The sequence below is a fragment of the Schistocerca americana genome, chromosome 9, assembly GCF_021461395.2.
Source record: "Schistocerca americana isolate TAMUIC-IGC-003095 chromosome 9, iqSchAmer2.1, whole genome shotgun sequence".
Lineage (NCBI taxonomy): Eukaryota > Metazoa > Arthropoda > Insecta > Orthoptera > Acrididae > Schistocerca > Schistocerca americana.
Window position 1 is genome coordinate 139,969,098 of NC_060127.1, and position 15,438 is coordinate 139,984,535.

At 42.9% G+C, this 15,438-nt stretch overlaps 1 protein-coding gene across 1 annotated transcript in view; it reads left to right on the top strand.

The window, feature by feature from the left end:
• Window positions 1–15,438, top strand: part of LOC124550749 (cytochrome P450 4C1-like) — an 87,433-nt gene that overhangs the window by 12,383 nt on the left and 59,612 nt on the right. Inside the window, exon 2 of the mRNA XM_047125471.1 lies at window positions 3,739–3,940. Within this exon, the coding sequence (XP_046981427.1) occupies window positions 3,739–3,940 (202 nt within the window). The remainder of the gene's footprint in view (window positions 1–3,738; window positions 3,941–15,438) is intronic.

Sequence of the window (15,438 nt, forward strand, 5' to 3'; positions counted from 1 at the left end):
ATAGTTGCACGAATTCAAACTGCTTTCCAACGTAGTCCAAAATCAACTCGTCATCCCAGTCGGGAGTTACAACTGCCTACAGCAACAATTCGGCGTGTTTTGGCACGTCGGTTGGTTATGAAGCAGTACGAGTTACAGCTCTTACAAGCTCTGCGTCCTGATGACAAACGCAAACGTGTGGCATTTTGCAATGAGATTCTTGATACTATTGACAATGATAACACTTTCGCACAACGCATAGTGTTCAGTGATGAAGAGACTTTCCGTGTTAGTGGTCAGGTAAACAAACACAATATCGAATTTGAGACCTACAGAACCCACATGCAGTCATTGAACAGGTACGGGATTCGTCCATAGTTAATGTGCTTTGTGCGATATCCCGATCATCTCTTTGCCGGTCGGACTGGCCGAGCGGTTCTAGGCGCTACAGTCTGGAACCGCGCGATCACTACGGTCGCAGGTTCGAATCCTGCCTCGGGCATGGATGTGTGTGTTGTCCTTAGGTTAGTTAGGTTTAAGTAGTTCTAAGTTCTAGGGGACTGATGACCATAGCAGTTAAGTCCCATAGTGCTCAGAGCCATTTGAACCATTTTTTTGATCATCTGTTTATGGCCCATTCTTCTTTGATGGAAACGCGGTTAACGACCAGCAGTATCTCGCTCTGTTACAAAACTGGTTGTTTCCGAGGCTGCACGAAGACAACTTCATTTATCGACAAGACGAGGCACCCCTCACTGGAATCGCCAAGTGCGTGAATAAAACTCTACCGAACCGTTGGATTGGTCGTCAAGGAACTGGCGACTTAGCATGTCTCAGCTCGGCTCCACGGTCACCGGATTTGACACCGTCTGACTTCTTCCTGCGGGGTTTCTTTAAAGACAACTTTTATGTACCACAACTCCTGCAAAACATGGAAGTGTTCAAGAACCTGATCCGTACTGCCATAACATCAGTGACGAAGGACATACTTGCCCGAGTATGGGAGGAATTTGAGTATCAATGTGATATTGTTCAGGTCGCTGATCGAGGACATATTGAACATCTGTAATCTGCACTTGAGAGGTTCGTAAATATGTGTGTAAAATTTCATATTCGCATATCTTAAAGTTTAACAAATATTTGCATTCGAAATACGTATATTCTTTCTGACACACCCTGTATTACTACACATGATTCCACTTACTAAAGCCGGCCTATGTGGCCGAGCGGTTCTAGGCGCTACAGTCTGGAACCGCGCGACCGCTACGGTCGCAGGTTCGAACCCTGCCTGGGGCATGGGTGTGTGTGATGTCCTCAGGTCAGTTAGGTTTAAGTAGTTCTAAGTTATAGGGGACTGATGACCTCAGAAGTTAAGCCCCATAGTGCTCAGAGCCATTTGAACCAACCACTTACTAAAAACTTACTATAACCTACTCATTTGTCTCTCCTAAAGTTCTGCAATTATTCGAAGCGCGAATATCGCTGAACTGAATTGTTTTAGGAGTTCAGAAATGTGTTTTTCCCAGTTAAAATTCTCATCAATAGACACCTAAAAATTTTTAAGCTTCCATCGCTCTTTTTATTCCGTGATCATGTGCTACATTTATCGTCAGTGTAGTACCTCAAAATGTGCAGAACTGAATATCTTGTGTCATTTTGAAATTGATAATGAGAGCGTTTGCAGAAAAGCAATAGTACCTTTAAGTACGTTATTTAGCATTTTTGCTGTTGCTGTATGTTTGGGTTGAGTACAGTACGAGTGTCAGTTATAAAAAGAACTGATTATGATTGTTGTATATTAGGTGGAAGATCGAAACAATAGAAAGGCCTACATTGAACCTTGGGCATCAGAAGGATCTCCCCTGTGTTCATGATTTCAATTACTAAGTACAAGTTTGTGCTCGCTTTTCTTTAAATACACTCCTGGAAATGGAAAAAAGAACACATTGACACCGGTGTGTCAGACCCACCATACTTGCTCCGGACACTGCGAGAGGGCTGTACAAGCAATGATCACACGCACGGCACAGCGGACACACCAGGAACCGCGGTGTTGGCCGTCGAATTGGCGCTAGCTGCGCAGCATTTGTGCACCGCCGCCGTCAGTGTCAGCCAGTTTGCCGTGGCATACGGAGCTCCATCGCAGTCTTTAACACTGGTAGCATGCAGCGACAGCGTGGACGTGAACCGTATGTGCAGTTGACGGACTTTGAGCGAGGGCGTATAGTGGGCATGCGGGAGGCCGGGTGGACGTACAGCCGAATTGCTCAACACGTGGGGCGTGAGGTCTCCACAGTACATCGATGTTGTCGCCAGTGGTCGGCGGAAGGTGCACGTGCCCGTCGGCCTGGGACCGGACCGCAGCGACGCACGGATGCACCCCAAGACCGTAGGATCCTACGCAGTGCCGTAGGGGACCGCACCGCCACTTCCCAGCAAACTAGGGACACTGTTGCTCCTGGGGTATCGGCGAGGACCATTCGCAACCGTCTCCATGAAGCTGGGCTACGGTCCCGCACACCGTTAGGCCGTCTTCCGCTCACGCCCCAACATCGTGCAGCCCGCCTCCAGTGGTGTCGCGACAGGCGTGAATGGAGGGACGAATGGAGACGTGTCGTCTTCAGCGATGAGAGTCGCTTCTGCCTTGGTGCCAATGATGGTCGTATGCGTGTTTTGCGCCGTGCAGGTGAGCGCCACAATCAGGACTGCATACGACCGAGGCACACAGGGCCAACACCCGGCATCATGGTGTGGGGAGCGATCTCCTACACTGGCCGTACACCACTGGTGACCGTCGAGGGGACAATGAATAGTGCACGGTACATCCAAACCCTCATCGAACCCATCGTTCTACCATTCCTAGACCGGCAAGGGAACTTGCTGTTCCAACAGGACAATGCACGTCCGCATGTATCCCGTGCCACCCAACGTACTCTAGAAGGTGTAAGTCAACTACCCTGGCCAGCAAGATCTCCGGATCTGTCCCCCATTGAGCATGTTTGGGACTGGATGAAGCGTCGTCTCACGCGGTCTGCACGTCCAGCACGAACGCTGGTCCAACTGAGGCGCCAGGTGGAAATGGCATGGCAAGCCGTTCCACAGGACTACATCCAGCATCTCTACGATCGTCTCCATGGGAGAATAGCAGCCTGCATTGCTGCGAAAGGTGGATATACACTGTACTAGTGCCGACATTGTGCATGCTCTGTTGCCTGTGTCTATGTGCCTGTGGTTGTGTCAGTGTGATCATGTGATGTATCTGACCCCAGGAATGTGTCAATAAAGTTTCCCCTTCCTGGGACAATGAATTCACGGTGTTCTTATTTCAATTTCCAGGAGTGTATGCTATTGACTGGTTAGCTGTACCACCAAATTTATAAACCCTCGGTTTATCTAAGAGTATTGGATGTATCTGCCAACGGCCTTGCCACAGCGGTATCACTGGTTCCTGTCAGATCAGCGAAGTTAAGCTCCACCGTGCTTGGCCAGCACTCGGGTAGGTGGTGGTGCGGGTCTGGTGAGCCCTCTTGGCAAGCAGGGTGGTCGGTCGATACAGCCGGGCCTTCCGAGGACTGTGTGGGCGGAGTATTGGACGTGTCTAGAGCAGTGCAGTAATGCTTCTTCTTGTGTGCTTCAGCTTTTCTGTAAAGTTTTGTTCCAGTGAGTGTCGCAGTTTCTGCAAACTCGAGTGTACATACACAGCTATTTTCCCGCCGTGCCAGCAAATGAAAAGTCTTGGTGCTGTGGTCGTGGTGACAGGTTCTACGTGGGTCCGAAACTGGTGATAATGGTCGCTCACCCGGACGACGTGCAACACGTCCTGGTGACGTCCAAGATGGTAGAACGAGATCCCCTCACCACGAACGTCATGCGGACCATCGTCGGCGACGGATTACTCACCCTCAACGGTAGCCGGTGGAAGACGCACCGCAAACTCATCAACCCCACGTTCCACTCTGAGGTGAGTCAAAACCGACCTCTCAAGACTTACAAAGCTTCGCTAAAATACACTGGTGGAAAATGATAAGGCATCATCATCATGCTATGGTCCCAGATAAGGGCACTTTAATTTCATCCTGCACAAACTGTACCCTTTTTGTGATCTGTATCTCGGGGACCGAAGCGGTTCGTGGTGTCAATACTAGGGAAAGCTGCAAAATTGTTGTCAACGTGTGACGGTATTTTCTTTGGTTTTTTTCTCTTTTTTATTTATGCTATCTGTGTTACATAACATGCGTAAACTTATATATAAAACACTCCACCTGTATAGATTCTAATATGAGGCCAATACCCAGTAAAAAAGCAAAAGATGTGAAATCAGAGGAAGACAGTCGAAAGACTGTTGAATGGAAAGAGACAAGTAATGGCGTTCGTTGAACTAGTTGGCGGTATTACGGGCGAGAAACGCAAAAGTTATTACAAGACACTAAGAATTAATTATTGGTGTCAAAAGCGATGTGCAATAAGAGGAAACTGTCAGAGGTCGAGTTGTAATGTTTAAAAGTAACTGTTGCACAGCGAGTTTTATGTTATGCTACACTTACTTGGTAAATCTTCAGTACAAATGTTGTTAATAGTAAACTGTTTCCCATTTGCTTAAATATAAAATGAGTGTGCTATCTTATATGAATGAACTCAGTGCATATGAGCATTTAATCTCTGTCCCATTCGAACATCTTACAATTCACTGTTCTACATACATTGAATTTCAAGAAATTACTATATTACAGCTGCCCATAAATCATATCGATCCAGTAGGGAGCGAGTAACGTTACATTCAAGAGAAAAAGACACCACACTGATTACAGTTCCAGAGATTGCATCGTAACTCGCCATTTTCATACGTCACGAATTAGGCGCAACTTCCTTGCATATATCTTTGGACATCGACACCATTGACAGCAAAAATAAACAATGTAAACAGTCCCACGGGTGCTTAGCTAGGAACAACATGCTGTTCGACATTATATTTTTTCGTTGTGCTGCACCCCATGTGTTTAAAAAGGAAGAATGCAAGATACCTTGCAGCTAACGATATATTATAGACAAAATATTTTGGAACCAATAATAAAGTGATTAACAACTTGCAATTGGCGTATTACAATTTTACTTAGCAGAAACTATAATATTTTGTAGAATTCTGAGGTGCCCATGTTGTGTATTTGAATGTTTACACCTGTATTCTAAATGCAATTTGGCACTGAAATAAAAATCAGTAGCAGAACACATTTGTGAGGAACTAAAACAGAGTAATGTAAAGCATACGGATACAGTTACAAATGTGATCAAATTTTCGACTGACAGCGAGGCCTGAAGAATTTTTACTCCTCTTCAGTTGTCTCTGAAGAAACGTTATCGTGGATATTTCAGTCTAATAAGCGCGTTGTGAATACCATCAAAATGCACTTGAAGTAACAAAAAAGTAAATAACACTATTTGCCAAGGAAAAATTGATAGTAACTGAAAGTAGCGGCACACGCTTCTCGCTCTTATTTCATCCAACCGTTTGTGAAACTCTAGCTGAATAATGACTCTTATGTTTGCATCCCCCCCCATGAACCATGGACCTTGCCGTTGGTGGGGAGGCTTGCGTGCCTCAGCGATACAGATAGCCGTACCGTAGGTGCAACCACAACGGAGGGGTATCTGTTGAGAGGCCAGACAAACGTGTGGTTCCTGAAGAGGGGCAGCAGCCTTTTCAGTAGTCGCAAGGGCAAACAGTCTGGATGATTGACTGATCTGGCCTTGTAACAATAACCAAAATGGCCTTGCTGTGCTGGTACTGCGAACGGCTGAAAGCAAGGGGAAACTACGGCCGTAATTTTTCCCGAGGGCATGCAGCTTTACTGCATGATTAAATGATGATGGCGTCCTCTTGGGTAAAATATTCCGGAGGTAAAATAGTCCCCCATTCGGATCTCCGGGCGGGGACTACTCAAGAGGATGTCGTTATCAGGAGAAAGAAAACTGGCGTTCTACGGATCGGAGCGTGGAATGTCGGATCCCTTAATCGGGCAGGTAGGTTAGAAAATTTAAAAAGGGAAATGGATAGGTTAAAGTTAGATATTGTGGGAATTAGTGAAGTTCGGTGGCAGGAGGAACAAGACTTCTGGTCAGGTGACTACAGGGTTATAAACACAAAGTCAAATAGGGGTAATGCAGGAGTAGGTTTAATAATGAATAGGAAAATAGGAATGCGGGTAAGCTACTACAAACAGCATAGTGAACGCATTATTGTGGCCAAGATAGATACGAAGCCCACACCTACTACAGTAGTACAAGTTTATATGCCAACTAGCTCTGCAGATGACGAAGAAATTGAAGAAATGTATGATGAAATAAAAGAAATTATTCAGATTGTGAAGGGAGACGAAAATTTAGTAGTCATGGGTGACTGAAATTCGAGTGTAGGAAAAGGGAGAGAAGGAAACATAGTAGGTGAATATGGACTGGGGGACAGAAATGAAAGAGGAAGCCGCCTTGTAGAATTTTGCACAGAGCACAACATAACCATAACTAACACTTGGTTTAAGAATCATGAAAGAAGGTTGTATACATGGAAGAACCCTGGAGATACTAAAAGGTATCAGATAGATTATATAATGGTAAGACAGAGATTTAGGAACCAGGTTTTAAATTTTAAGACATTTCCAGGGGCAGATGTGGACTCTGACCACAATCTATTGGTTATGACCTGTAGATTAAGACTGAAGAAACTGCAAAAAGCCGGCCGCGGTGGTCTAACGGTTCAGGCGCTCAGTCCGGAACCGCGCGACTGCTACAGTCGCAGGTTCGAATCCTGCCTCGGGTATGGATGTGTGTGATGTCCTTAGGTTAGTTAGGTTTAAGACGTTTTAAGTTCTAGGGGACTGATGACCACAGATGTTAAGTACCATAGTGCTCAAAGCCATTTGAACCATTTGAACCAAACTGCAAAAAGGTGGGAATTTAAGGAGATGGGACCTGGATAAACTAAGAGAACCAGAGGTTGTACAGAGATTCAGGGAGAGCATAAGGGAGCAATTGACAGGAATGGGGGAAATAAATACAGTAGAAGAAGAATGGGTAGCTTTGAGGGATGAAGTAGTGAAGGCAGCAGAGGATCAAGTAGGTAAAAAGACGAGGGCTAGTAGAAATCCTTGGGTAACAGAAGAAATACTGAATTTAATTGATGAAAGGAGAAAATATAAAAATGCAGTAAGTGAAACAGGCAAAAAGGAATACAAACGTCTATAAAATGAGATCGACAGGAAGTGCAAAATGGCTAAGCAGGGATGGCTAGAGGACAAATGTAAGGATGTAGAGGCCTATCTCACTAGGGGTAAGATAGATACCGCCTACAGGTAAATTAAAGAGACCTTTGGAGATAAGAGAACGACTTGTATGAATATCAAGAGCTCAGATGGAAACCCAGTTCTAAGCAAAGAAGGGAAAGCAGAAAGATGGAAGGAGTATATAGAGGGTCTATACAAGGCGATGTACTTGAGGACAATATTATGGAAATGGAAGAGGAAGTAGATGAAGATGAAATGGGAGATATGATACTGCGTGAAGAGTTTGACAGAGCACTGTGTAAGTAGGCTGTTTATGTTTTCTTATTGGCAACGTTACGTAGCGCTCAATATGAAAATCACTGGCTGTGCTGTGTGCAGTCTGTGGCTAGTTTGCATTGTTGTCTGCCATTGTAGTGTTGGGCAGCGGCAGCTGGCTGTGAACAGCGCGTAGCGTTGATCAGTTGGAGGTGAGCCGCCAGCAGTGGTGGATGTGGGGAGAGAGATGGCGGAGGTTTGCAGTTTGTCATGAACTGATATATATATATTATGATTTGTGATGATATTAAGGTAAATACATTGTTTGCTCTCTATTAATATCTTTCATTTGCTAACTACCCCTATCAGTAGTTAGTGCCTTCAGTAGTTTGAATCTTTTATTTAGCTGGCAGTAGTGGCGCTCGCTGTATTGCAGTAGCTTGAGCAGCGAAGATTTTTGTGAGGTAAGTGATTTGTGAAAGGTATGGTTTAATGTTTGTCAGGGCCATTCTTTAGTAGGGAGTTTTGAAAGTCAGATTGCGTTGCGCTAAAAATATTGTGTGTCAGTTTAAGGACAGTCATGTATAATTGTTCTAAGGGGACGTTTCATATGGCGACCCTTAGCCTAGGATACCTCACTGGAATCTTCTGATTTTTCTTGTAGTTTGTGTATTTAGTGTAGCTTTTGTTTATTGCTAGCGCGTAATTGTAGAGAGAATCTCCTTTGTAGTTGTAGCCTTTCATTGTTGTACAGTAAAACAGTTGTGGCATGCATATAGATTTGCACCAAGTATTTCGCAGCTGTAATTAACAAGATATTATTTTCAGTGTTATGTTAATGTGTTCTCTTATTTTTGCTCTTCAAATTGTGTTTTTCTGTGTTGTCGTGTGAAATACTGTGACAATAATGGCGTGTGAAAAACGTAATACTAGGCTCCAAAGTAAACTGAGAAATGACAGTGAAAATGAGAGCAGTGTGTTAGCGCCACCGAGTTATGAATTAACTGATGTTCAAAGTAGTAATTTGGTAATTGTGCATAGGGAAATGGAGCGGGCGGCAAACAATGGCGTGGACAGTGAAACAATTAGTGAAGAGGGAAGCATTATCGATCGATCGGTCGGCAACAGCTCGCCTCAGGAATCCGAAATGACAGGACACAATTTCGCAAATACTGTAGATTCAGGTTTTGGGTCATCACCGTTTTCTCAAATAAGTCAAGACACATTTTCTGCTTGTCAAAATGTGAATGTTGTCGGTGCAAATGCACTGCCGAAAAGCGTAGAGAAACAGATTCCAGACACTAATACATTATTATTGCAATTAATGCAACAAATGGGACAAAAGCTTGAAAAGTTAGACACAATGGAACAACACCAGAGACAAACACAGCAACAGTTAGACACAATGGAACAAAATCTCAAAAAGTTAGACACAGTGGAACAAAATCTCAAAAAGTTAGACACTACACTTGAACAAACACGTGAAGATTTAACCACTGAGTTACATAACATCGAATCGAAATGTCAAAAAGTCTGTAATGACGTAAAAACACAAATTTGTGAGCATTTTCAACCTATTTTTTCGCGGCATGAAAATGCATTACAGAATCACGAAGCAGCCATAAAAGAGCTGCAAACCATTGTTCATGAAAATCTTGAGACCTTGTGGGCTAAATTTGACTCAGTTGCATCTACCGATTCGGTTACGCAACTTGCAAAAGCTCAGGAAAACTTAAAGGACAAAGTAGATACTCTGAAACTTGGTTCAGAAAAACACGCTGAGGAAATAAGTACACTATCAGAGAAAGTAGCCGAACTTTCGGATCAATTCACTAACTTATCTACAAAGGTAGATGATGATCTGAATGACACAAGACCCGTAGCCTTCACTGACACAGAAGAGTATGAACAAATAAGAAAATTCAAACAAAATCAGAATCAAATTAATACACAACACCAAAGAGAAATCCGGGAAGTACAAGATCAGCTGACACAGGTAATACAAGAATTACGTATTTCAGAGGACACTCGCGCTCCAACACGGGAAGAGGGACTTAGAAACACGGAAAAGCTGCAAAATAATAACACAGGGCATTTCGGAAGTAATGAAAGAAATTGGGAATGTGCACCGAATTTTGAGATGGAACGGCCGACACGACCTAACAATGACCGATATGCGACTCGCCGTCATGATGATTTTGACTATAAGCTGTTCATTACTACACGTAAATTCAAAACATTTAAGAATTCTGGCAACGACATTCATCCACAAGCATGGCTCCATCAATTCTCTCATTGTTTTCCTCCCAACTGGTCGTTAGAACACAGATTAGAATTTATGTGTGGCTACTTGGAGAATGAACCAGCTGTAAGAATGCGATCGGTCATTCACGATTGCCACAGTGAAGGAGAATTTTACCATGCCTTCCTCTCAGCATATTGGTCTCAAGCCACACAAGACCGCGTAAAACATGGCATCATAATGATGAAACATTTCGAGCAATCTGAATTTTCCAGTCTTGTCAAATATTTTGAAGACATGTTGCATAAGAATCAATATCTATCAAACCCATACAGCCCCTCAGAACTCATCCGTATTTGCTTACTCAAATTGCCTGAACATTTACGACATATTATTTTAGCAGGACGCTGCAAAGATGACATTGAAGCATTTCAGGGTCTGTTACAAGAATTAGAAATTGACACTGACAATCGCGGAACGCGAAACCAGGAACACAACAATTACAGGTCACATCTGTCACAATTCCACGATGAAAGAAATAATAACTGGACGCGACAAGGCTATTCTCACCACACAAATCGTGACCAAAATAGACACCACCCGTATGACAACCGTTGGCAGAGTAGTAATAATTACAGGGAAAGATCACCTCTCCGCAGCAATGACTATGACAGAGATAACCACAGAAACAGACAATATGGGAACCAAAACAATTATTACCAGGGGAGACAGAATAACTTCAGACGCAACAGTTCAGCGCGGAGTTACGATTCAGGGAGAAATTCTCCACCACGTGACCGACAAGGAAGAAACTACGGATTCTACCGAAATGACGACAGACGATATGATCATAACGACAGACGTCAATTGCATCAGAACTGGCGGGATTCAAACAGAGCAGGGCCCTCTCGGCAAGGCGAATTTGTAGAAGTTAGGTCTCCTAATCCCAATAACGGCGCGCGCCAACAAAGAGACAGACAATGACTCGCACAGCAGGCAGCTGCGTGCGGCCGCTGGCTCAGGGAAAAATAACAAAGACGCTAGCCTTGAGAAAAGATTTAGCATTCTTTACCGATGTAAACAACATGATAATTGCTTTGAAGTTGAAAGTCTGCATACTAGGAAGAGTAAAGGATTGCACCACACTTCACATGTAAAACCGCTTACTGAGAGATAATCTGCTTTTTAACTTTGTCTTTGCCATAAAGCGTTTCACTTCACGTTACTAGTATGCTTTAGAAACTGTTACCATGCAACAATGTTTGAAGTTCAATATCCAGCCAAGAACCAAGAGAAATTATTTAAACAGAAATTACGAATGCATTGTTATTGCGAACAGACGACACAGTGTAATTGTGTGTGTACATTCTTGCTTGTTAGTTGTACGATTAGAACATTTACCAGTACTGCTAATGAGATTTTAATGCAACATTTTGGTTTACTTGAAAATACATTCCGGATTTAAAGTACTTTCTGAGAGATACCAGATGACACAGAGGTTAGTTTATGTGACAGCTACACGATTTTTATCACGACGCTACTAATGAGACTTTGTGAAAAAAAACCTGTGATTACCGTAATGAATGATCAGGACTGTCTTTATAAACTGTGAGAAAATTTTAGCTTTTGACCAACATTGTATCAATAAGTGTGTGCATTTGATTTCTTTGTTATTGTAATTATGAAAAATTTTATCAAATCATTATTGGCCACTGCCCAAAAAAAATTTTGTAAAATTTTTTGTGAGGAGCATGGGGGCTATGTAAGTAGGCTGTTTATGTTTTCTTATTGGCAACGTTACGTAGCGCTCAATATGAAAATCACTGGCTGTGCTGTGTGCAGTCTGTGGCTAGTTTGCATTGTTGTCTGCCATTGTAGTGTTGGGCAGCGGCAGCTGGCTGTGAACAGCGCGTAGCGTTGATCAGTTGGAGGTGAGCCGCCAGCAGTGGTGGATGTGGGGAGAGAGATGGCGGAGGTTTGCAGTTTGTCATGAACTGATATATATATATTATGATTTGTGATGATATTAAGGTAAATACATTGTTTGCTCTCTATTAATATCTTTCATTTGCTAACTACCCCTATCAGTAGTTAGTGCCTTCAGTAGTTTGAATCTTTTATTTAGCTGGCAGTAGTGGCGCTCGCTGTATTGCAGTAGCTTGAGCAGCGAAGATTTTTGTGAGGTAAGTGATTTGTGAAAGGTATAGTTTAATGTTTGTCAGGGCCATTCTTTAGTAGGGAGTTTTGAAAGTCAGATTGCGTTGCGCTAAAAATATTGTGTGTCAGTTTAAGGACAGTCATGTATAATTGTTTTAAGGGGACGTTTCAACTGAAAGACCTGAGTCGAAACAAGGCCCCCGGAGTAGACAATATTCCATTGGAACTACTGACGGCCGTGGGAGAGCCAGTCCTGACAAAACTCTACCATCTGGTGAGCAAGATGTATGAAACAGGCGAAATACCCTCAGACTTCAAGAAGAATATAATAATTCCAATCCCAAAGAAAGCAGGTGTTGACAGATGTGAAAATTACCGAACTATCAGCTTAATAAGTCACAGCTGCAAAATACTAACACGAATTCTTTACAGACGAATGGAAAAACTAGTAGAAGCCAACCTCGGGGAAGATCAGTTTGGATTCCGTAGAAACACTGGAACACGTGAGGCAATACTGACCATACGACTTATATTAGAAGAAAGATTAAGGAAAGGCAAACCTACGTTTCTAGCATTTGTAGACTTAGAGAAAGCTTTTGACAATGTTGACTGGAATACTCTCTTTCAAATTCTAAAGGTGGCAGGGGTAAAATACAGGGAGCGAAAGGCTATTTACAATTTGTACAGAAACCAGATGGCAGTTATAAGAGTCGAGGGACATGAAAGGGAAGCAATGGTTGGGAAGGGAGTAAGTCAGGGTTGTAGCCTCTCCCCGATGTTGTTCAATCTGTATATTGAGCAAGCAGTAAAGGAAACAAAAGAAAAATTAGGAGTAGGTATTAAAATTCATGGAGAAGAAATAAAAACTTTGAGGTTCGCCGATGACATTGTAATTCTGTCAGAGACAGCAAAGGACTTGGAAGAGCAGTTGAATGGAATGGACAGTGTCTTGAAAGGAGGATATAAGATGAACATCAACAAAAGCAAAACAAGGATAATGGAATGTAGTCTAATTAAGTCGGTTGATGCTGAGGGAATTAGATTAGGAAATGAGACACTTAAAGTAGTAAAGGAGTTTTGCTATTTGGGGAGCAAAATAACTGATGATGGTCGAAGTAGAGAGGATATAAAATGTAGGCTGGCTATGGCAAGGAAAGCGTTTCTGAAGAAGAGAAATTTGTTAACATCCAGTATTGATTTAAGTGTCAGGAAGTCATTTCTGAAAGTATTCGTATGGAGTGTAGCTATGTATGGAAGTGAAACATGGACGATAAATAGTTTGGACAAGAAGAGAATAGAAGCTTTCGAAATGTGGTGCTACAGAAGAATGCTGAAGATTAGATGGGTAGATCACATAACTAATGAGGAAGTATTGAATAGGATTGGGGAGAAGAGAAGTTTGTGGCACAACTTGACCAGAAGAAGGGATCGGTTGGTAGGACATGTTCTGAGGCATCAAGGGATCACCAATTTAGTATTGGAGGGCAGCATGGAGGGTAAAAATCGTAGAGGGAGACCAAGAGATGAATACACTAAGCAGATTCAGAAGGATGTAGGTTGCAGTAGGTACTGGGAGATGAAAAAGCTTGCACAGGATAGAGTAGCATGGAGAGCTGCATCAAACCAGTCTCAGGACTGAAGACCACAACAACAACAACATGTTAGCATATTCTAATGCACTCTAGTGTGACATCTGCAAACTAAGCATGCCTTTACCACAGAACAGAGAATGCGCAGAATGGAAATTCTGCTGTAATCCAAGCGCCAAAATTTAGTGCATATGCGCGTGGGCTGCCATATTGAAATCGAGTCAACAGTTATGTCTGAAGCCAAAGGCGAAAGGATGCGTTTTGTTTAATCTATTAATTATGCCGTTTAGCTGCTGGGCTTACCCAAGTGCAATCGCTTGTTTGACGTACTGCTGAAGTTAAAGTTACAGAGAAGACCACACAATGAAGTAAGGGGCGGTTCCCATGAGGCGGCTGTTAGCAGCAGCACACCAGAAAAAATAGTTTTCCGATTTTCCTGGTGTTTAACTGTAACAAAATACTGTATGTAAATGAAGCAAACCTACATCAACTCCTGGAGTTAGTTTCTTGGTAGAGCTTCTCCTTATCCTTCAAAAATTAAAAAAGACTTGTATCGCATTTGTGCGCTTTCTTCACTACTGTATATAAGACTTCTTGTACGATTTTGGGGAACTAACCAGCACACACAATTGATTTATTTCATATCTTACAGTTTCGTATCGCTACTCGATGATCAAGTATCTTTTACGACATTGGTCATTGTTACTGTAATACTTGTTAGAACTCTGCACCGTAACATCTGAAGGGTTTCCACGAAATATGTGGCCACGGCGTTTTTACTTTTTACTCATTTTAAGTGCTACGCTGCTGTGTACTAAATATAGCTTAAGTATCGGAACTGGTTTTATAGTTCGTAAGGAAGCCACGCGTAACAGAAGTTAAAAGTATTTTACCTGAGCTCACTGCCGGACTGCGCCACGTGCAAGCAGCGTGCACTCTGCCGTGAACGCACGATTCCCAAGTTAGTGACCACGCTCTATTGTTGTAGTTGCAATGTAGACAATGAGGACCTAGTAGACATTCCACACCATAGTTACGTAATGGAAAAGCTGAAACACGTCTCACATTTAGCTCACAGCTTGACATAAGTTTCTTTGTGACATGTCTGAATCGACATTTATTTAACGAATATTATTCATATTGCGTAATATCTTAGTGTGAACTTAAAAAAGTCTGCGTCCCGCCTACTGTCTTCATTTAAAGTAATACCTATGTTAACTCGGAATAAATTCACAGACTGCTTATATCTGGGCATCAGTTGTGTGAGGTACAGATACATTACCTGTTGGTGAGCCGGCCGGAGTGGCCGAGCGGTTCTAGGCGCTACAGTCTGGAACCGCGCGACCGCTACGGTCGCAGGTTCGAATCCTGCCTCGGGCATGGATGTGTGTGGTGTCCTTAGGTTAGTTAGGTTTAAGTAGTTCTAAGTTCTAGGGGACTGATGAGCTTAGAAGTTAAGTCCCATAGTGCTCAGAGCCATTTGAACCATTTGAATCTGTTGGTCACATTTGAACATTTGTGACGGCAAGGAATCGAGGCCAGATTTCCCGCTAATCGCAAGCGGGCACATCATCCACTTCATGCAGGCCAGTCTATTTCCAGTTGATTTCAGACGGCTGTCAATCGTCATCAGTGACTGTTCATCCAGACATGCAAGTAAAAAGTACCGTACCTATGCGTCACTTTAAGGTTAAAAAGATGAGTGAAAATTACAGTATTGATACAAACACTGAAACGCTTACAGAATGTCTCACGAGAGCTATTTCTGTAGGAAGTGAAGTGGATTTGTCAGCCAAAGTACCAGAAAAGAAAAATTAATAACACTGCTGCAACGAGAACGCCGATATTTACAAAACAAAGTGGCTTCATTGTCACATCAGGGGAAAATCATTATAAACAACTCAACTATGCCAGAATGAGATTTTCACTCTGCAGCGGTAAG